The sequence below is a fragment of the Daphnia pulex genome, chromosome 5 (genome assembly GCF_021134715.1).
Source record: "Daphnia pulex isolate KAP4 chromosome 5, ASM2113471v1".
In the NCBI taxonomy this organism is placed as follows: Eukaryota; Metazoa; Arthropoda; class Branchiopoda; order Diplostraca; family Daphniidae; genus Daphnia; species Daphnia pulex.
The window spans coordinates 3,561,509-3,584,366 of record NC_060021.1 but is presented as its reverse complement, the minus strand read 5'-3'; the positions used below and the strand labels follow the sequence as shown (position 1 = coordinate 3,584,366).

Sequence of the window (22,858 nt, the reverse complement as noted above, 5' to 3'; positions counted from 1 at the left end):
GACTCCGTTCTCTCTCCTAAGAATTGTTCATTCAATCGGAATACCAAAACAAAAGGTAAAACCGAATCGATTCCAGATTTAGCGGAATTTCCACTATCAGCCGGCGGAATGGACTGAACGAATTTGACGCTGACGGATAGCAAACGATGGTATTTCGGGACGTAATTTCGAACGAGCGTCTTGGTCGTGTGGAAGATTTTGAATTGTAGAAGAGAGCAACAAATTCCAGACATTGACCGAAAGCACGTGAGTCAAATTGACGGTGCAAGCGTGCAAGTGTAAATCGACTTGTAGCCCGTCCAGAATGGACTCGTGATGACGAAGAACGACAGGGCCAGAGCCACAGTGATCAACAGGACGACGGCCCGATTGGTGACGATCGCCTTGTACCATTTGTAGCGGGCGATGGACAAGTAGCGTTCGACGGTGGCCAGAAAATGGCAGAGCATCAGGGCCGAGTCATCGGCGAGATAGAAAATGATCAACAACCGGCAGATGGAGTAATCCCGACTTTGGACGGTGATCAGCTCGAGGGCGGTGTTGAGTAAAAACAAGAATTCCATTACCGAAATGGCGGCCCAAAAAATGTGTCGGGGATTGCGTAAATGCGGCGAAAAAGTCGTCACCAACACGACAATGTAATTGGCCAACAATCCGATGAAAATGACCGACGTCCGGTAGAAATACTGGGCCTGGGAGATGCGCTGCTCCATGACGGGGTAGTCGAAAGTATCCCACCAGGATAGTACTACTACGTCAGTAGTATTGACCACTGATTCTTCCATCTTGGTGTGTTATCAACGACTAAGCAATCAATCTACCAGTCTAATATCTTGAAAACTGTTTCGGACATTAAGGCAGCAGGCAGGTATATTCCGTTTCGCATGCGCGGAATATACGTTTTCGCGGCAATAGGTCAGCGCTATTCGGCCTTTATTAGAGTTATTTTTAGAATTACATACGGCAAAAAGTATGGACGCAGTACCGCGGCTCAAAACCTATTGATTGCCTAGAATTGACTAGCTGTCTAGCCATTTTTTATTGCTTGGAGAATAAGCAGTATAAAACGTATACTAGTAAAAAGGAATCGACGTCAATAGAAAACTTTATTAACACAAATGTTGTTATCATTTTAGGGAAGCTAACCTTTACATCTTATATGAAAAATGGCGCAACAGGTAGGAGAGTATGTATGCAAATGCCGCGAAAGACTCGACCAAATGCGCAAGCCCTTTCGGCCACTTCGATATTACAAACAGAACATGCGATGTGGATGAGCTGATAAGACTGAAACGGAGCAAATTTATGCAACAAGAAATGTTTGCGAAAGAATTTCGGGTAAACAAGTAAACATTCCAAACCACTCGATAATTAAATCCTAATTCTAGTCGTGAAAACCAACGTGAAACAATTTAGTCCATTTCCTCGTGATGCGGAGGAGGGCCTTCCAGAATTCGGGACTGGTGCTCATAAACATGATTGTAGATGCTGTGCAGCATGAACAAGTCCCACATGTACGTCCACGTGAGGAAAATGGTGTCGAAGTCACCGTCCAGCCGGAGGCACCAGTACAGGGCGATGGCGTAACAGGAAACGGGGGAAAGTGCACAGTGAAAACGGCAAGATGTTGGCCGACATGATCAAGGCCGCCTGAATTTCCAGTCGATGGATTTTAAAACGTTTCGACTTTAATCGTTCAGCGCTGGCCGGCTGGTGACGGTGGACGGGCGACTGGGGTAGCAAAGAATCCCGTTTGTCGGCGGTTAGATTTTCGGGAATCGTGATAAATACTCTTTCCGTTGACGTGGGGAAATTATTCTTGTTCATTACCCCTAGTTCTGTTTAATATAAACAAATCAAATTATTATTTTGGCTTGTCTCACTCCCGCGGAATTTATAAAAATTTGATCCTTACAGACTTCATCCACCAGGGATCGAATAAAGCCGGTTACTGGGAACGGGATCAAGTGCAGGAATAAATAAATGTTTAAAAAGTTATACCACAACTGGCGTTGGAAGGGCCGATGGTCGATCGTACAAATCTGACCGTTATGGGCGTCTGCCGAGAGCTGGGCACATACTGCTGGACGAGAGCTCTCGTCCTAATGAAAATGTTCAAGTGGAGAACGACACAAATGAGTCCCAGCAACAAGTTCCACACAAAAACCCGATTCCCGCGAGTCAAATTGACGGTGCACTTGTCAATTGATTGATAGCCGGTCCAAAACGGACTGGTGATGATGGAAAACGACACGACGGACACGATGGTGATCGACCCAGCGATTAGTGACGTTCGCCTTGTAACCACTCGTAGCGCACAATCGACACGTATCGGTCGATGGCGGCCAGCAGGAGACACGACAACAGCAGGGAGTAGTCGACCGGGTAAATTAAAAGTAAAATCCGACAGGCCTGGCCGTCGTGATCGAGGACGACGGCCAATTCCAGGGCGTACTCGACTAGGAAAAGACATGGAATCGGATGGAAAAGACATCGAAGATGGAAATGGCGGCCCAGAAAATGTGGAGGGGGTAAGAACGCAACTTTCGTGACAGACTCACTACGGAGAACACGAGAACGTTCAGAAATAGTCCGACGGCGACGATCGATGACCGAAAAATCTCCTGGGCTCGTAATATAAAGTTCTGATCCATTATTTGGAATTCGAGTGTGTTGTTCCTCCACGTCCACGGAGGTGTAACGTTCGTGGCATCACCAACATGTCCGCCCATTTTGCGGAATGTATACATGTAACCGACTGAGAAGAGCGGAAAGTCTCAACTATATTGCGCCCACATCTTTTCTGTCTGAGATTAATATTTTCCGCCCATTGCGCATGACAATTATAAGTGCCCCCTCGGTGTAGGACTACTATTTGTATCAATGACGTCATTAACCCCCTATTTTTTAAGGCCTAGATTCCCCATCAGCATGTGACAACCTTGATATAGGATTTACTCTGACAAGTTGAATCAATCCGTTTCTCGAAAGAACCGGATTAATATCTTATTTGGTTAGCCAATTATTCGAATCTTTTTCCCGCGTTACTTTGAAGCAGAAAGGTATATATAACCTCTGCTGTGAATATCTTATCATTTTAGTGAGACGATAATAAGTGATTATAATTTTGTGAGACATGTAATACGCACCAATTCCATTACAACATTAAATATTAAGAGCCAAAGAGCAAAGACGCTCATGTATTAAAAACTACATCCTTACTTCATCGCCCCGGGTGGGAGAAGTCTGAATCGGTTGTCAATGGCAACGGTGACATGTACATTACTCCCGGAGTCAGCCATCCATTCTCTCCATCTCTAATCTTCCGAATCAATTATTGAAATGGAGTATATGGCTTTTTTACCTTATTGCACAGGTGAATTTGATGTTGTTGTTTTCTTAACAAGTAGTTGGGGGACTGAAGAATCTAAGCTAACAGGGCATGTCATTATCTCGGTGAATTAATTATTTCAAGCCATCCGCCCTATGTTTAATGGAAGATAAGATGCCACCGTCCACTGGTGCTTCAATGCTAACCCTGTTATCGCTCGGCGGATTTATCCAAACTCTTTTGAAAACAAAAAAAAAGGCGGATGTATAATGTTAAAGGCAGGTAAAATTTGTGAGGATTCGAGCCGAAGGTGACTCGTCATAGTGAACTTAGTTCTACTTCGTAACAGGCAGGCCTTTATTGTTATAAGGGCGAACATCAACAACAATTTAGGTCTCTCTCGAACGAAATCTAAACAGTTTGACACGATTTAGAAGTAATTACACCCGTGAAAATGTTTTGAAGCATCAAGAGCCTCATTTGGATGATATAGGCTCGCGCGCAAGTATATCGTCTAGGTCAAATAAAGATAAAGAATTTCTAGTTCCCCCCTCAGCCCAGAAATTATTTTACAAGCCCCTTCGTTAACACCCCTTTAAACCAAAGCGTTGGCGTGAACAATAACTTGGTCGAGTATATAAATTCTTGGTTCATCTCGGCGCGCGGGGTTAATCTCAAGACTTTTGTTTGTCCATAAAAATTCTAGTGGAACTCTAATGGCCTCGCGGCTATAACGGACCATGTTACCATTATATTCATACTTGCTATGAAGCTGATTTTTCCACATGCTCTCAAGCTCGACTCGGGAAAGTATATTAAAGGAACTAACTTGTTGCAGAGTTCAATAGTGACAAGGGCGTTGGGGATGTTCGCGTGTGCTCTCATCTGATATACCGCAGGATTTTGAAAGGCGTCGGTAAAATGATCCTGGCCCTGATTTATTCAAAAGTACACGGGGCTTGAGGAAAATGACGCGGATCAAACTTTTATTTCAAAGTTTCTGTCTGGTTCTGCTGTTCTCCGATCTTCTTTGTCTACCTAATCCTGACAAAGAGGTGAGACTTGGAAATGAATCATTATTGCACATTCGCTTTAGAATTAATATTCCTTTTGTTGTAGGTGAAACAACAGCCAGATTGCGGAAGCAAGTATAGAGAAGCCTTTAGCTAGGAGGGTCGATCCTGACGGAGAGCCACTCGTCTTGTTCATCAACGTCGAGAAAAAATTGGAGAAACACAAAGAGCTGCTCGACAAAGAAATGAGCAAATCGAACGAGAAACTCAAAAAGATCCTGAAACATCTCGGAGCCAATTACAAGAAATCGGTGGAGTTGGCCGAGAGTCTCCTGTCCGACATTGTCGACCTTTGGTCCCGCATCGAAGACACGTCCAAAGATGCCGACCCCATCAGCCCGCCATCAGCGAAGGACCCGACTCGTACACCTGGCCGACCTACTTCTTCTCGCAAAGTAAGAAAATTGTAATCCAATCTGACAGTTATGAATGATGTAATATTTTATTTCGGGTGGGTGGGTGGAATCAAATTTTCAAGTGACAAAGTTTCAAGCAGCCTTTGTCATGAGGCTCATTTTTTACCTCCGCCGGAAGAGGAAAACAAGATCAAACTTAATGCTGGATCAGAGACGAATGAAACCGATCCTTCGTCGTCGGAGGACACTAAGCTGGAATCGATCCGGCCTGTGAGCAACCTGACCCTGCTGCATCCGCCAAAGAGAAGCGAAACGAAAGATGATTTGATCAATCGTCTCAAATCGCTGGACGATGAGCTGGAATCGAGCGAAACGGAATTGTCGCCGAAACTTTTAATTTATTTCAAAGAAGCCTGGCTGCGCATATTCAACAAGTCCAGTGCATTTTTCGACTTCCGGGTTCCTCAATCGAAGCAGGAAGAAGAAGATTTGAGAATCTACACGGCTCGGCTACTTTTTCTGTCCAAGTATATTTTTAATTTCGCTAATTAATGAATTTGCGCAATGTTGTAATTAACTGAATTTCAAAGCGAACGACCCTGCGAGTCTCCCGATGAAATATTCTTCAAAGGTCCATGCATTTCCGTCGGTCCCACCGAACACTGTCCGGAAAACAAGGAGCTGAACGACGGACCAAAAAATCAAGGATTTTGCGACTGTTTGCCGTTGGAATCGGCCAAAGAAAAGTCGGACCTCCGGGTCATTTACTCCGTCCAAAAGAAGAAATGCTATACGCAAAATACGCAGGTATTTCGTCCAGCTAATTAAAACAAATAAGGAAAAATGTTTGGGACGTTTTCTCCCCAAAATTAGGGTCCCTGTCCAAACGGGCAATGGTTTGTGCTGCGCAACAACATCCCGCAGTGCGAAGAAAATTCCGGCGGATGCCCAGCTGACGGTCGACACGTGTACTGGAGTCCGGATGCCGGCGTTCACATTGCCAAAAAGTGTTGGGAAATCGGAACAAAAGGGCCCTGCGATCCTGACGAGAGATTACATCTGAGGCAAGACATGGGCGACTTCGAGATTTACTGCGATCGTAATTCAGTTAGCTCTTTATCATCACCTGTGATTATTCCGCCTGTCCCGTCGTATCGGGCTACGTGTCAAGAGGGAAGTTACCGCAAGCAACGACTGAAATGTGAACGACCATTTCTTTATAATGAAAAAAAAAAAACATCCTAACAGTTCTACAAGCTATAATCAAATCATCAGTTTAATTACTTTAGTATATTAGGCCTAAAGCTATTTGTCGTAGCCAGAAGGAGGGTGAGTAGGGGGGAGTTACTCTGTCAATACGACACCTATGGAAGGGAGGTCGAAACTCAAGATTTGCAAATGTCCGTCAAGCTGAGCGAGCGGGAACAGGGAGATCAAATATATTTTTTATCTATTTTTTTTTTTTATGTTCTAGATATTCACCATAAGATATTTATGAGATGTTTTGTTTGGTCGGCGATCCCATTAAAAAGATTTAAAAAAAATGCCCTCCAAATTTAGAAATGAGGTGCAAAACAAACAAACGTTGAAATATGTCTTCAAAATGTCTGATAAAAAGTTGATTTTAAAAATAGTTGATCCCACAATTTGGGTATGCGGGATAGGCTCACGAGTATAACAAATAATTTTATGTAATATAAGATCATTTATCTATGACTTTGGGTGCGCCTAGGTTTTGGGTAGAAATCAGTTGGTGTGGCAAATTCTGAAGAAAAAACTTATTTTACAAAATTAGTGGCATTCGAAATTGATCTAATCTGCCAGCTTGTTTTATTTGATTTGATTGGTATATCGTGTTTTAAAGAATCGTGAACTTGTTTAATACGCAAGATTATAAAACCTCGGCGGGAATATCAAATGACACTTCTATTTTATCTTTCAAATCTCGAGGCTGAACTAAAATTGGCCGAAACTTAAAAACCCTTGGAAAAACCCATTCGAATGAGTTTGCCGAATGATATCTGTCCTAATGATATTGCGAATGATATCGCAGCTTGAAATCACATAAAAATGAAAGGTGAAACGCTTGAATTCCACACACAAAAATATGTTTCGTTTTAGTTAAAAATAAAACACAAAAATAAAACTGTGAATTTCGTCAGGAATATTAAATTACATTTCTGTATTTTCTTCCACTCGATCCTGGACTTTTATCGCGCCCACGAAAAATAAATAAACAAGTTTTTATCGTGAACCTTGGACACGCACTGCTGTCAAACACAAACCCAGTCGAATGAGTCTGCAAAATCGTTCTGTATGAATACGCAGTAATTCCCGAGTCCCCGTTCAGTTTAAACGTCAAATAAGTGTCGATAAAACTAACAGAAATGGCAATTACATCCATGAGGTGCATCCTCGTCATATTTTTGGCTGCCGTTTGCTGTAAGTGCCAATCAGACAACCCCGGTGCTTCTTCTTCTTGGGCGAAACTGCAAATCTCACCTGATACGTTAAGTTCCATGAAGTACGGCAACTTTCTCGTTGAAATTTACGAACACGCCAATAATCACAAGGCAACGACGACCGACAGTAAGAAAAAATATTTCTACTCCCCCATTGCGCTACTGGACCACAAAAGTGCCGTTAGTAGATTGAACAGAGTGACGAAACAACAAGAGATGAGATTTCGTGTGGAAATGTGGAACGACAAAGTCGAAAATGAAGTTGTGAAATATTTGAACGAAATCGTCGGTCATCAAATCAAATCAAATCAAGTGAGAGTCATTCCCTTGGAGAAGGTCATTCTTACTAGCAACACACCCGCAACAGATTATTCGCTATCGCCAGTGTGGACGAATTATGACAAGAGTAAAACTCTGAGACTTTCTCTGTCGTGTTTTGAACAGAAAATCTGCGACGAACTGGCCAGTGAAATGCGATCCGACCCCGAACAATTTGACCATTTCAAACTTCTTTACAGTTTGTCATCGCAGACGTCGCAAACCAAACAGACGACCATCCGCATCGACAGCGTCACTTCCGGTCAAATGGTCTCGACTCTTTTACAGAAATTTGGAGACAAAAAAGAAATTTTTCTGACGGCCAACGACGAGAAGAAAATGTTGACGGAAACGGCCACCAACATCCGAATGGACACATTTGACGACTCTGAGGTCGGGTCGCCTGATACGGAGTTTCAAATTTCAAATATTTTAAAGGATTTGCTGGTCACATCCAGGACTACCATCAAAGAGCAAAGTGACAAAATGTGGGACTCTGTTTTTTGGAATGAAGATAATTACCGGCCGGACAAGACGACAAAAACTTTGAACGAAATCCTCAACAAACTGGACACGGAAACTCAAAAGAAATTGGCGGACATGTTTCAGAAAGCGGAGAGGCTGTCTGAAATAACCGAAAAATTAACTTCAAGTAATAAAGACGAGGAAAGAAGACGTGAGGAACAAATTCGTCGCGAAAATCAATCGAAAGATGCAAATGAAAATGAAAGGAGAAGATCAGAAGCAACGGACCAAGGGCAAACCAGCCGCAATCAAACTCGCGATGACAAGTCGAATATAAACAAAGTCGACACGGAAGTCGATGGCGGTGGGTGGGGCATTCATTTTGGCGTTAAAGTCGGACCGGAAAATAGTAACACGCACAATGCCGAACGAGAAAACGAGAAGACTGACAGGGCAAAAACCAACTCTGATGAACACGACAGAGAGTTAGAGAATAAAGAAATAATCCAACACAATTTCGACTCAAACAGTTGGGCTAACGCGGACAGAATCAGTTCAGTCATTTCAGGGAAAATGGCACAAGATTCCGATAGCTCCCGGCGAGTCGAAATTATGAAAGAAGAAATCGCAAAATTATTACAAGAAAGTAGAGACTACGTCCAATGGGACGGAGAGAAATTCGTGCCCAAACCGATGCAACTGAGCCGAATCAATTTGGGCAAATTTCGTGATTCTCAATCGTTTCAAGATCGCAGCGTTCGTGTTCGTTACACGACCGCTGAACTGTCGGCACCGATAAAATTTTTAGAACACACAGAATTGACCGTCACTGACGAATGGAACAATTTGAAGGAGGAACTCAAAGGTTATTTAAAATAAATTTTGCAAAATAAATTTACTAAATTTAATTTGAATTATTTTAATTGAATTTTAGCCACTACTGAGCTGTTAAGTACAACTGTGAACAACTTGGTGAAGATGAATATCGAACTGAGAAATGCGAAGAGCGATTTAACTAAAACGCGAATTGATTTTACTAATAAATTAGAAGGTATTTTAAATTATTTAAGAATTTACGAAAAATTAAATTTATAAAATGTTGTGATTAAACAGGGACTAAAAAGGAGTTGGGGGAAACCGAAATCGACTTGGAGAAAACGAAGACCGATGTCAATGATCTCTTTATAAAGTTAAATGGTATTTCATTATTTTACTGGAAATTAAATTTAAATTTTTAAAATGGTTTCACGCACGTAATTATGCTGCTTGTTACACACAGAGGCTAAGCAGGATTCGGTGAAAACAAGTGCAGATTTCATCAAAACCGTCGATGATTTATCTGCAAAATTAAATGGTATTTTTTTGTTGTACTAAAAAATCCGATAAATATACGAATGCAAAAACCTTTTCAATAAATTAAATTTAGCGACCGAAAAAGAATTGGCGAAAACGAAAATCACGACCGGAAATTTGTCATCTGAACTCAAAAGTAAATTTCACGACGAATCGAATTTTGTTGAAAATAGTCTTGTTTAATTAATTCTGTTTTCTTAGATTGTGTAGCGAATTCGGATCGATTTGGTCAAGAATTAAAAGTTACCGCCGAAAATTTAAAAAAAGATCTAAGAGGTAAAATAATTATGTTTTATTATTTGAAATTGTTTTAATTTTAATCGAATAAAATGGTTCAGCAACCTCAACTGATTTGAAAACTACAAAAACAAGTTTGGCCTCAACGAGAACGGAATTGAACAGAACAAAGTCCGCCGTTGCGGATTTGGCCACCAAATTTAAAGGTAGGCCTACATTGTAATAAAAAAATTTAAATTTATTGACTAATTGAAAGAATTTGAATTTAACAGCCCGAACGAGTGAATTAGTCGACATTGGTAAAATGCCAACCTCGTGTGCGGATCTACAACGAACGGGACATAAACTGAGCGGATTCTTTTCCGTAAAAGGAGCGAAGAAGATGGAAATGATTTACTGCAACTTTTTTGCTAATCAAAATGGTACGACATGTTTTAATTTCATTTGTTATTGTTCATCTAAATCTTTTTTTGTTTACAGACAAACAGAAATGGATTGGATACGCCGACGTCAAATCTGCGCCCGTCCATTTCTACGTCCAGAGAAATTATACATTTTACAACGAATCAACTCCGATCCCGTTCGATTTGGCGATGGTGAACGAGGGAAATGCCATGGATTTGACGTCTGGGATCTTCACGGCACCGCGACCGGGAATTTATTTTTTCTCTTTCGCGGGAACGGCGCGTCTTTTATCTTCGGCTTCGTTAAATTCTTTTCTTTCTTTGAACAGTAATCCAATCGGGGCGAGTTTTGTTTCACAGAATAACGACCCCGTTGATCAATATAATCCGGTGACCCTCCAGTCGACGCTGAACTTGAAAAAAGGCGATCAAGTCTGGGTGGAGATTTGGTACACTGGTTCATCGTCTTTGCATGACGACAGTTCCCACCACACCCATTTCACGGGTTTTATGTTGGGGGAGGAAATTGTGGCGTCACTTTGAGGTTCAACTTCATCGGCGACACGAAAAATTTTCGACCCAAACATTTTTGTTTCATATCGACACGAACATTGTGGGAAGGGAATTTTAGATGGGGGGGGGGAGGGATTGAAAATTCAAAAGTTACAAAATACAGGTGGACAAGAAATGTGAGAAAATTCATTCGCCTCTAATTCCTTTACAGATTGAAATTTTCAAATAATTTGTTTAGTAATCGTTCAAAAAAATGGGCTTTTCTATCTCTAAAAATAAGGGCAAGGGACGTGAAAACTCTATTTGATTGCCAGATATAAAAATTGCATATTTTTTAATAAAAAAATGTCGCTTGTAATCAAAACGAAAACGATGCAACTACACATCTCGTCTATCTTTAATAAAAGTTTTCCACTATTTTTATTTGATTTTATAAAATTTTAATTATTTCTTTCTCACGGACACAGGATTTTACAAAGGGGGAAGAAATTTGATCGACTCCAATTCGTTAAGGGATCGGAATTTCTTTAAGAAAATTGAACTGTGGATGCAACTAAACATTTTCAATGCACACACCAATTTTCTATTTTCTATCTGTAACAATGTGGACGTGATGAGACGAAAACCAAATTTGATTGCCACATTTACAATATAGAGGGTGGACTAGAAATAGGAGATAATTCATTCGCCTCGGATTCATATTTTACGGTTTGGAATTTTTCGAAAACAATTTAAAAATTACACATAAAATTTGAATTTATCCGGCCACACCCGCATGAAATGGACAGACGCGCCATCTATTCGCTCGGTGTGAAAATGACGAAAAAGCAACGGCCTTTTAAAAATGAAAGACCAACAATTTCAATTTTCAATTACATTTAATTGCGACACTTTAGTTGCGACACTGATATTCGCAAGAAATTGGGAAGCAGTGATGCCAATTGAAGCTCGACTCTGCATAATAAATGTTTGACAAAATAGAAAATAGCGTAGTCTTTGATAAGTTGGTAAAATGGTAGATCAAAAATATGAATAACAGTTGTCAGAAATGAATTCCTATTGGTATCTAATCTACTGCCCAGAAAAAATTTTAATAATTTTGGAAATGAAAACTCTGCATTTGACAAAATCTCAACACAATTTGAACCAGTGTTATAAAACTTCGGATTTTGTCACAAATTGAATCAAATTGTGAAACTGAGTACCACCATTCAAATGCAGATTGAGCCACAAGCTATGACGTTTAAACTTTCCGGTTTTGGAACTCGGGAAAATTGTTTCTACTCTTAAAGTGAACACGGCAAAGTCAAGTTAAAGCTAGCAAATACTTTCCCTTTATTTCTAAATAGCTATTAAAATACAAGAGGAAAAAGTATACACTCCCTACAAAAAATGGAATTCAGGTGAAAGTCGACCGAGAGAAACGAATAAAATATATGAAATCTACACGACTCGTTTACCTTTAACAGGGTTTTCACTGTATAATTATATTTAAATGATTTATTTTTACTTCAATTATTTTCTCACGGGCGCAGGATTTCACGAAGGGGAAGGGGAGGATTTTCGATCGACTCCAACACGTTAAGAGGTGGGAATTTCTTTACGAAAATTTTACCGGAATGCAAATAAATATTTTTCAATGCACAAACACAAATTTCCAAGTTTCTAGGTGAAAAAAATGGAGACGCGACCAGTAAAAAAAAACGTTTTTTTTAATTACAAAAGGCGCGTCACACTATAAATGGGAGAAAATTCATTCGCGTCTAATTTAATTATACGGTTAAGATTTTTCACATTTACATTCTTATATATTAGTGCATGACTGAACGCAAATTCACGCGTCTATCTGCAAAACCTTCCTCTAGACCTGAGTGGCTCTGCTCCAAATTCATTGTGTCAACCTTCAGGAATGTAGAAGGGTCGGTAATATGAGGGACGGTGATTCTCCTTCAAATCTAGGTCAATACCAATACCGAGTATAACAACAATGTTTTTCAAGCGTAACTCTTTTTTTAACAAATAAAGGTAACAGGTTTGGTTCAAAAATTTAATTATTCTACACATCATTAGAGGATCGACACATAATCCAAAATCGTCCAAAACATAATCTTAGCAGCTTTCTTAAGGCATTTGGACAGAGTCAACAGACACTTATGCAAACGCGGGATATTGCGAGGGCAAATAAACGGCGACCACAGGAGGAGGATCGTGGAACCGTTGAGGCAGAGCCAATGGTTTCGACTCCATCCAGGCGTATTGGCTGGGCAAATAGACGGCGACAGCGTTAGGAGGATCTTGGAATCGGTGAGCAAGAGCCAACTGCGTCGAGGAATAACTGCTGGGCTGATGAATAAGTGCGTGATCACAGTGATGTTCAGAATGGACTGCCCTGACATCGAAGGGTTCCTGATAATAGGATCGTCGTCCACTAGCGGAAATGTGCACTGCAGTGTGATGAGCCGAACGGGCGGCAACAACACAGACGGCCCAGGCTAACAACAAAACAAGACAATTCTTCATGTCGATTCATCAACGAATGTGAATGTCGCAGCGCTAAAGAGTGGTTTGGCTTTTGATGCGATATGGTTGGGCTCTTTATAACGTAGGACGGTGTATGGTTATCACAGCTGTCAGGTATTCGGGCAAGGCTGAAGCAAAATGTCGCTTGCGCAATTCTTTGTTCATAAAGTGATCATGAAAAAAGAATAATATAGTTCATAATTTATTATCATTTTCTTCACATTTGGTTACGATCGGATGCCATAAGGTTAATTTTCGCCTGAGTATTCGCTTAGAGCAAAAATATGGGCACGAACAGCGTTGGGGGGCAACTTGTGGCGGCGCTATATTAGTTTTGTGCTCAACCGCGCACCGCACGTCAACAGTTGTAGTACGTACAGTATAGCAGTGTTCGATAGCTTTTTAAGTACCAAATAAAATTAACCTTGCCGAAGAGAAGTTCAGATTATGGGACCCCAAATAACAAAGAGGAAATCCTTGGCAAACCGCAACATATGCGTACAGTTCAAAACAGTATAAATTTAAAGCGCCCAATTCAAATTTCCAGTATACTTAGTAAGTATTTGACAAATCAGCAAGTAAAATATTTGACACATCAGCAAACTCTTTGGAGTTTGCTGCCATGAGCCATAGCCATTGCCATAGACTTGAAAACTTCGTTTACAGGTGAAGTATAAGAACAAGCGATAATAAAGAAATCCAATTTCAGTTTTCCGATAAAGATTTATTCCGCAGAAGTCCAGAAAGGGAGAAGAATGAAAATCATATTCACTTAAAAAATTTAGTCAACGCGGTAAGAGACTGCGTGACCGGGAGTGAGGATGGTCTTGGTTAAAGTGGCCTCACGGACGGGCATGGCAGGGGCGGCGACGACGGCGGGAGCGGCAACCGAATAGGCGTAAGGGGAGACGGCATAGCCGGGGTAAGCGAATGGAGCAGCTCCGTAGTTCCAAACTTGACGTTTAGCACGAACGGCCGGGGTAGCGGCGTCCTTGGCGGCGGCGAATTTAACGGCGAATTCCGCCTTGGCAGCGGTCACCTCGGGAGTGTCCTGGACTGGTGCCGGAAGGGCGACAACGGGAGCAACGGGAGCGACGGGGGCGACTCCGGACTTGGCAGCGACGATAGCGGCGGCGTGATCGGCTTTGGCAGCGGCCACTTCGGGTGTGTCTTCAACCTGGACGGGAGCTACCGAATTGTCGACGGGAGCGACGGGCAAATCGTTGGATTGGACGCGGAAGCCTCGGGAGTCGGCGGTGTAGGAGACACGGACTTCTTTACCTTCTGGGTTGACGTAAGCGTAGCTGCCGATCTGGTTGCCGAAACCGTCACGGAGGTTGCTTGCGGCCTGTCCGGGGTGAGCATAGCCAAAGCTGGCCTGACCGAGCTCGTCCTGAGCGTGGTACTGGGTGGCAGAGATAGAAGGGTAGCCATAAGCGACGGGTAAGGCGGCGGGGACGGCGGCAGTTGCGGGGATTCCAGTGTAGGCCGTGGTGGCGCGCACGCCAGCGAACGGATAGGCACCGTAATTTCCGTAGTATCCACCATATCCACCGTATCCGAAGAATTGAGCTTGGGCGGCCACGGCCAACACCAACAGACAGGCGATCTGCTTACGGGAAAACCAAAATGTTTATTTAAAAAATTTAGGTTAATATTATTAATAAGATGAAATTGGAAATAGTTATTACCGTCGATTTCATTGTCGTTCTCGTAAAGATTGAAGAGCTCGAGGAGGATGCTGTTGATGGACTGTGACTTGACTCTTTTATACTCGTCCATCTAACATCCCCACCCTTGTGATCACCCAAGGTAGCCGAGAACAACATTTGCTTAGCGATACTTTATTCCTACCACACCCTGACTCAGGGCGTGTCGTGAAACTGTCGAATGACCTTCCTGCTGTCACTGAGTTACTAACCGTTCCAAGTTTATTTTTATTTTTCCTTCATTTTAAAACTTCGCAGGGATGACGTATTCTCAAAGTAAGGTTAGTGTTAATGTTAAGAAAACTGGCGAAAGAAATTCTTATTCCTTCTTCTCATAGTACTACATTGCAACAAAACTATAGTCAGCAGTACTCAATAAAATATACCGTATGCCCGCTAAACTTAATGAATAACTTGGCTAAGGACCCAACAGAAAATTTGATAACATTTGTGTGAAATAACGATATAATTAAATTAGATCATGCGAATACTTGACTGAATTATTTGTATTTCAAATCAATTGACAGAAGAAATAAATCAATGAGAAACATAGAAAATGATCGCCATTAAAAGTTTGTCGAATCGCCTGCCTCCTCGTTGTTAGAGTTGTTTTTTTTTACGCCGATTTTTCTCTTTGTGCTTCTCGTCAGCCACACCCAACGGTTTCTGAGAATCAGAGACATTGGCTGCTTCAGACATCAAAGTCTCTTCTTTAGATTTCTGGCAACAAGTTTGGTCTTCGCCGGTTCTTGAATAATTTCCGGGTTCTTCGTAGCAAAAGGATGTCGGCAGCCAATCGGCGAGACATGCAGACACCATCGATTTGCAAGCGCCAAATGTCCCCACCACCACTTGTTCCATTTTATCAATACGAGCGACAGCCTTTTCAAGGATTCCATCCGCTCTCATTTCTTTTGAGTACCGTCTTTTATTTTTATTCCGTTTGTTTATTTTCCGGTTTCCACTGGATCTCTCCGGTATCTGTGGAGTTTCAGCAGCGATTGATTTCAAGGGCGACGACTCTGCGGTTGCTTCTGGCATCAACCCAACAGGTTCTGATATGGGCGAACAAGTAGCGAAACAGACATGGGAGTCCTCAAATGTGTTCGGAACGGAAAGAGCTTCAACTATGCCATTTGACTCGGTGTGCTGGGTCTCATCCGTTGATGGGTTAACTTCACGAAATCCGGAAAGCGAAGAAGACTCGTCCGCTACTGCCTCGTTCTTTTCTTGCTGGACAGCCGGCTCATCTTCGTCTAAATATTCATCACTATCCCACTTTGGCTGACAGATCGGGTCGACATGCGGCAAATTGCTTGGAAATCCGCGAGTCTCATCCGCAATTTGAGGCATCGGCGGGAGGAGTTCATTTGTCATTTCTCCTTCAGTAAACAGTTCCTGATAAACGTCACCTTCGTCTACTGATTTCTGTTCATTTTCTACATAGCAGTTTGAGTCCGGAATGCAGCTCGGTAACTCCGGAAGGGCGGATGTCTCTTCATTGACGAATTCCGTTTCAACGGATTCTGGTTTGGCCATAAGTGGAGCATCTTCCGACGAACTATTCAGTTTCTCGTTTTCTTTCTCGAGTGAATGAATGAAGGATTTCAAATTTTTGTTTTCGTCTTGAAGTTTAGCTACTTTCTGATCGCAATCACTCATCAAATCAACCAATTTCTTTTTGCATTGCTCGAGAAGAATAAATAGAGTTCGATCGGCTTGCTCAGAGACCTTTTGTGCCAGAGTTTCCAATTCCTCCAAGAGCCTTTTGTTTTGGGATTCTAACTCGTCGTGGCGTTTCAGCAATTGTTGAATTTTTTGCTGGGAAACAGTTAGTTCCGTTTCCATCGCCGTTATTGTGGCGTCTCCGGCAGGAATGAACTCGGATTCAGCGACGATTGATGGTGACACAACGAAATTATCAAGAAAGTAGTTTGTAAATGTATCCCAAATGAAATCAAATGCAGCAGGCAAGACGGGAATAGCCAAGGACAGAAGCCCGAAGAAAAACGTTTTGATATTTGTCAGAATATTCATTTTCTAAGTTTGTAATCGTTGCTGAAAACTTGTTGATAACAATTATACGTACGCACCCTTTATATAGACCTAGGGGGCGAACAACCTCATGCGCAAGCATCCAGTTACCACTATTTACACTAAAATTTCAATTTAATTAAATAACTAGCTCAAAATAATTATTGTTTTTAATATTCGCCACATTTTACAATCATACTTCAAAAATAAATATGAAATAATTGTAAATATTTATGTTTGTGATTGAAATATTACTGTACCGTTCCCATGTTTAGTGATGATCGCTTCCACAGGAGTAACATACCATTTAGAGCCACGACATCTCTTACGAGTTACGGAAGATTCATTGACGTTTATGATTCCACTTCCGTACATCTATTTATTTCCATCACCGATTTTGCTCTGTGGATATTAACCAAAATTCCTAATGAACTTTTAGGAACTTAATTGTTTCCTTGTGCTCTGCAAATCTGCAATGAAGTTTCTCTCTACTATGACTGTTTGTCGCTCCGACTTAACGTTATATCAACGGTAGCTTGGGGGTGAACATTGATGAATTAAGCGGAATTGAGTAATTTATATCCACATGAAATAGAAAAAAAAAAATAAAAAATAAGCGTAACACTGAAAACTCCACGTTTATTGGGCGATTTGTTGTTAGAATCAAGATGCGACTACACTCAAGTGTCAAGTCTGCAAGATCAACTTCCGGTCACTTTTAAGATGAAAGAAAACTATTCAATCGATCACCACTAATAAAACGTTAGTTAAAGATAAGGCAACTGCATCGTCTTCGGGATGGTTGCGTCTCTTCTCTTCGTTCGGCACGAAGCGGCGACCATCGAATCTTTCAAAGTGGAAGCCAAGATCTTCGTGGATAAACAGTCCGTAACTAGGATCTGGATAAAGTTCCAATACATCTGTAATATACATAATAACATTAGATTAAAAATGTATCTGGTTAAACGTGAGTGCTCAGTAAGTTGTGCGAATTACCTTCGGCCAGGTATTCAGGTTCATCATAACTATTGGTTAAAACATAGTAATACGGCTGATCCAGGTTTTCAAGGAAGTTTAAGTTTCGGTTAAATAATTTCTTAGCATCCCCTTTGGCATCCCACGAAGTGATGACGCCAATGTCCATGCGCTCTTCCTCTCCCGGTTCTGTATGGCGGTTCTTCATCTTCATGACAAGGCCGACTGCGTATTTAATGGAGGGTAGACGACAGCGAACAACTTTTCTCTGAAAAAATATACAAGAAAAAAAGAAAATACCACAATAACGATTAGTTTGATCCAGAAATATTAAATTATGAGCTCACAGCAGCGATTCTGGCATTATGGCGTTCTAGTTCACGGGGCCCGCCGACTATCAGAAAATGATCGTTAAGCCCTTTTGACTAAAATTGAAGAACAAACAAGAAGATGATATTACATGGACTGATAGGATATTACTTCATTTTGAAATCTATACCCGGAGGAGACCGGAGACATGGTCCAATTGAATTATATGATCACAGCAATGATCTGCGTATTTCGTTACTAAGTCATGTGATTCAGGGAATAGAATGCAATTTAATCTGTAAAGTCTAGTGAGGAAAGATATTGTGCTGGATGGGTTATTCATCGTCAATTCGGCTTCTCCACAAGAAATAACTGGTTGCAACATTCGATGGAAAATCAAGTTTACTGGAGCTGGTTGATCCGTCTCAAGGGAATAGTAACGGAGTTCATTATTTCGATTTCGCAGAGGACCAAGACGACGCAAATGATTGAGGCGTTTCAAGGATCCACCACTGCAGACGTCGATGTAGGCGTATCCATCTTCTTGCCTTGAAATAGATAAAGAAAAACATAATAACATTATATAACAAAAAAAAAAACAAAAAATGTAGTATTTAGTTATTTACTCTGGGTACTCTCGGCACCTAAGAATCAGCCGATGGTCCATGTCGACATTTTCAAAACAATAAACAGGCTCACACAGAATACCAAACCTCAAAGCCACTTCTCGATAAATTATGCAGAACATCGTTTCGCAGGTGTTCTCACTTTCAGTTACCTAAAACCCAATTTACGAAGTTAGACTGACAAGAAAGAACATAAAAAATGAAATGTGTATACATTAATTATGGAGAGATAACAGCTCCAATTTTCAAATGAGATTTCTTCGTCGAACCAAGGCGCATCCAATATACAGATATCATTAAGCAACACTTGACTGATATTTAAAAGAATGTCTTCGCGTTTAATTATTGGATTAGCAGTAACTCTTGAGTCAGCTACTCTGCTTGAAACTTTTTCAACAATGTTTTTCAAGTAGGCTTCAATGTCTTGTATGGTGGGCAGAATTTCTTTGTCAACATTGAACCACTGACAGATGAGAATTGCACCTTCCAGAAGAGATTTGTTTTCATGAGGCTTTTCCAGGTACTCAAACCACTTCCTTTCCAGAAAGCTGGATCTTACCTTCATCAGTGCATGATGAGCATAGTATGTTATAGTCATATTTTCAGACCTTAAAAAAAGAAACATTTATAGTAGAAATATTTTTTCCTAATAAAGATAGAATATATACACATATCAATAAAAAAATACCAACCAGGCATCATGCATTTTTGAAAATGCCAGGTCTTCAAGTGCTTTTTGAACAAATTCAGAATAGAGATTGTCACCTTTCAGAAATTTGTCCATGATACATTGAGGTGTTCCTCTTTGAAAAATTTCAACATTTGGGTAACATACTGACGACAGCATTCCTATAGTCTCTTTCACATCTTTATTTACCCTGAGTCGCAACCCTACAATGTCTAACCAAAGTACTTGCTCCACAGATTGATTTCCAGAAAGGCTCTCTAATTCTCCCCATCTATAGAAGAAGTGAAAGTTATATTTAGAATCACAGTTTACATCGTAATATCATTATACACAGAAAACTTATACATGGCAATACCTTGTTCCGTATTTTTCTTTCCACAGTTTATTCGATTTTCGAACAACAAGGTTGAGTCGACTGCAAGAATGCATTAGGTGAAACAAATCCGATATTCCGATATCATTATAAGCAAATATATAATTGACTAATAGTTCATTCGGAAGTGAAAGCAAAAGCGACATTTTTAAAAAACCTAGACGTCGGTCCGTTGTAAGTTTGAAGTTGTTGTCGAAAATAAAACAAACACCGTTGCCGATTACAATATCGCAGAGTGTACGTACTGGACTGGACTGTACAGTACACTAACCATGCACTAACACTCTACATGCAGGTACATGCTACATAGAGTCTATTTTTTTTTATCTGTCAAAGGGATCTAAGTGAAATCTGATACTGCAGTTAAAAGTTGTCGAAATTAAAAAAAATTGTCGAGAATAATACTACATCACAAACAGATCAGCTCTGACCTGCCCTGAGTGCCTTTGCGGGCTTGCGGCTTTACTCGAGCCTCGAGGCCTCGAGGGCGAACTCGGTTACTTTTTGGTCCACTCCGCATGGTTATTTTGCTTTTTAGGAGTTATGCATTTCAGCATTTTAGGTTAGGACGCTCCGAAGGCCGAAGTTAGTAAGAAACTCCGAACGGTTCAAAACGTTATCACCTCATTTTGTTTAAGACAGACAAAAATTCAAAATTCCCAATTGAAGTTGAAGTTGTGAGTTTCTGATTTATTTGCCAGAAGCCCAGAAATATGTCGAATCAGATAAACATTGAAGAAATAAGTAACGGTGTGCACTGCGTCAGTTGGACAACCGATATTGCCAAATGGGATGGAGAAGCAACAAAGGACTTCAAACTCAATAGTTTTACAAACTGCATAACAGATTTTAAAATGTTTTGGTCCTATTGCAGTGTAGACTACTACAGATGGTCTCAATATTCAATGACTGGGAAGTATATCACACTGTGTTTGAAGGAGATTGAAGAAACATTAGCAACAACGAATGAAGAAATATCTAATTCATGTGGTGAGAAAGAGATCATTCCAGATTACTACCGTGAACCTCATGCTGTTTGGGTCACCTGTGATGGAGGTCAATTTCGGCCAGCAAGCACTAAAATTGTTTTGAAAAAAGCTGCACCTTTCAAAGATTCAAATGTAAGACAATGGCAATCAACTCAAAAGTTTTTCACACCAACCTCAAGAGTTTTTACCTTCAAGTTCTTCATTCAGTTCAATACTTTTGGTATCAGTGAAATGAATGCCATCACCCACATGTCAAAGTACTTGTTCCTTGAGCAGAAACACTGCGACGTCCAGTTCTGTTTTCCATTTGCCCAGAATATCGGTGGCCATGTTTCCATCTTGGCCGCTAGAAGTCCAGTATTCGCCGCCATGTTCAACCATGACATGCAAGAGTCCAAGACTGGGCAAGTGGTCATTACCGACATTAAACGAGACGTTTTCTACCAACTGCTTCACTACTTGTACTCGGGCCGGACTTCGACCCTAATGACTGAAGACATTGCCAATCCACTGTATGCAGCCGCCCACAAGTACAGCCTCGAAGATTTACAGAAGGAGTGCGTCCGTTTCCTCTTTTCCTGCGTGACTGAAACCACAGCCAAGGATCTGTTTGAGATGGCAGCCAAGTACGCCATCGATGATTTGAAGGAGGAATGTGTTCGAATGCTTCTCTCTGACATTCAAGTGAGCAACGTCGTTGGTATGCTGATTTGGAGCCACGTTCATTCGGTGGAGGAAGTCAAGAATGCGGCTCTAGATGTGGTGGCCAAAAATGGCAAAACCGTCTGCCTCTCCATAGACTACGAGAAAATGATGCGCACACACCCTGATCTTTGTTTGGAGGCAACCCGACACATGTGGCCTTAATGTTCGTCAAAAGGTATTCTCAACCAACCAAGCCATGATTGTTTATGTGTCAAGAAGTTGTTTCCCGTTTTTTTTTTTAAGTTGTGAGAATAATGCAGAATGTTGAAGGTTCTCAGGCGAATGAGCAGTGTCCTATAGCTAAATTAAATATGGATCTAAGATTTTTATGCTACATCTCATCTATGATTCCATTCATCAACCCTCCTTTTTCACTGATTGAAAATTGAGAATCTCCAATCTCTTGCTGAATGCATCCCGCGTTGATTTTGAATTTGAATTCCACCTTTTCGTTTGCTTTTCTGAAAGTCAGTTTCTTTGCTTAATAAAACAAGTACACAGAATCTGAATGAGTAACGCATTTTATTAATTTTTTAAAAAATGAAAATCATCCCCTTTTCAAAGTTAAAAGTATTATTAGGGCTCAGTGAATCCCTATCGTTTCTATTTATATTATTCAGTTCGCTCGGCCAAAATTCTTTAACTGCCAACGTTTTAACGATAAGCGAAATAACGAAATAAGTTCAACGTCTTTAACTTTGCTGAAACTTGGCATACCACTTTCATTGCTAAAACGTACTTTACTTTATTATGATTCTTTGTGCTAGTTGTTGAGTTTTAGTTATCCTATATAATTTAATTTAATTGCCCAACATCAGAAACGTAACGTTACTCTTCTTATTGTTAAAAGGGCTCATATTCATACTGAAAAAAAATTGTACGTGGAAAACTGGATAATGGCACATTTTTTTTCTCACCTGCGCGATAATTCCAATTTGAATATTCGCTCCAGTAAACAAGCGCAGCTGTGTTCTAGATATTCTGTTTCCGTGTAAATGCGTTATTACTCGAATTCCTAGTTTAGCTTACGTTTTGTGCGTGTTGTCACTATTTATCGTGCCTATATTAGGTGTTTATCAGCGCGTTCTCACGCCATTCGTATTCCCACACTTTGAAGTAGACAAATTATATGTTTGTTTGTTTTTATTTTAGGCTAAAAAAATTTCCGTTATTTTTGTTAAATTTTTTACTAAGAAAAAAAATTATCAGTGAGCCATTCTGATTCTTAAAAAAAACTTTTATTATTTTTGGTTAGGAGATGCTTTGTATTATAATACTTTTCTGTTGGTTCTTGTTCGAATGGCGTAAATTTTATAATAGGTAAACACCCCAACGCAATTATTAATACTGGACAAGTTTTCGTGCTAACAGGAGGCCTAGGCCAGCGAAAAGGCAGTCAACGCTAAACCCGATTACGA

The 22,858-nt window shown here is 40.7% G+C and overlaps 4 protein-coding genes across 7 annotated transcripts; 2 read left to right on the top strand and 2 right to left on the bottom strand.

Annotated features, from left to right (window-relative positions):
- Window positions 1–7,057: 7,057 nt before the first annotated feature.
- On the top strand, window positions 7,058–10,931 carry LOC124193652 (myosin heavy chain, muscle-like). Of its 3 annotated transcripts, XM_046587573.1 has the most exons (9): window positions 7,062–8,870; window positions 8,940–9,056; window positions 9,119–9,202; window positions 9,285–9,359; window positions 9,432–9,494; window positions 9,560–9,634; window positions 9,697–9,801; window positions 9,868–10,017; window positions 10,076–10,931. In XM_046587573.1, exons 1-9 carry the CDS (start codon window positions 7,148–7,150, stop codon window positions 10,540–10,542), a joined length of 2,859 nt encoding a protein of 952 aa, XP_046443529.1. In that variant the 5' UTR covers window positions 7,062–7,147; the 3' UTR covers window positions 10,543–10,931. The 3 variants fall into 3 exon arrangements, with proteins under 3 accessions (XP_046443530.1, XP_046443529.1, XP_046443531.1); XM_046587574.1 differs by lacking the exon at window positions 9,285–9,359 and having other exon boundaries at window positions 7,058–8,870; window positions 10,076–10,631; XM_046587575.1 differs by lacking the exons at window positions 9,119–9,202; window positions 9,285–9,359; window positions 9,432–9,494; window positions 9,560–9,634 and having other exon boundaries at window positions 7,076–8,870; window positions 10,076–10,631.
- A 2,804-nt stretch (window positions 10,932–13,735) lies between these two features.
- LOC124193697 lies at window positions 13,736–14,845 on the bottom strand. Its single transcript, XM_046587625.1, has 2 exons — window positions 14,724–14,845; window positions 13,736–14,641 (listed from the first exon to the last, which is right to left on the bottom strand). Exons 1-2 carry the CDS (start codon window positions 14,733–14,735, stop codon window positions 13,814–13,816), a joined length of 840 nt encoding a protein of 279 aa, XP_046443581.1. The 5' UTR covers window positions 14,736–14,845; the 3' UTR covers window positions 13,736–13,813.
- A 2,549-nt stretch (window positions 14,846–17,394) lies between these two features.
- Window positions 17,395–20,016, bottom strand: LOC124193619. Of its 2 annotated transcripts, XM_046587532.1 has the most exons (8): window positions 19,729–20,011; window positions 19,378–19,644; window positions 18,900–19,293; window positions 18,686–18,837; window positions 18,250–18,607; window positions 18,098–18,175; window positions 17,772–18,018; window positions 17,395–17,695 (listed from the first exon to the last, which is right to left on the bottom strand). In XM_046587532.1, exons 1-8 carry the CDS (start codon window positions 19,890–19,892, stop codon window positions 17,514–17,516), a joined length of 1,842 nt encoding a protein of 613 aa, XP_046443488.1. In that variant the 5' UTR covers window positions 19,893–20,011; the 3' UTR covers window positions 17,395–17,513. The 2 variants fall into 2 exon arrangements, with proteins under 2 accessions (XP_046443488.1, XP_046443489.1); XM_046587533.1 differs by lacking the exon at window positions 18,098–18,175 and having other exon boundaries at window positions 18,466–18,607; window positions 19,729–20,016.
- Window positions 20,017–20,165: 149 nt separating this feature from the next.
- LOC124193620 lies at window positions 20,166–21,943 on the top strand. The gene is made up of 2 exons (XM_046587534.1): window positions 20,166–20,867; window positions 20,931–21,943. Exons 1-2 carry the CDS (start codon window positions 20,460–20,462, stop codon window positions 21,600–21,602), a joined length of 1,080 nt encoding a protein of 359 aa, XP_046443490.1. The 5' UTR covers window positions 20,166–20,459; the 3' UTR covers window positions 21,603–21,943.
- The last annotated feature ends 915 nt before the right edge of the window (window positions 21,944–22,858 follow it).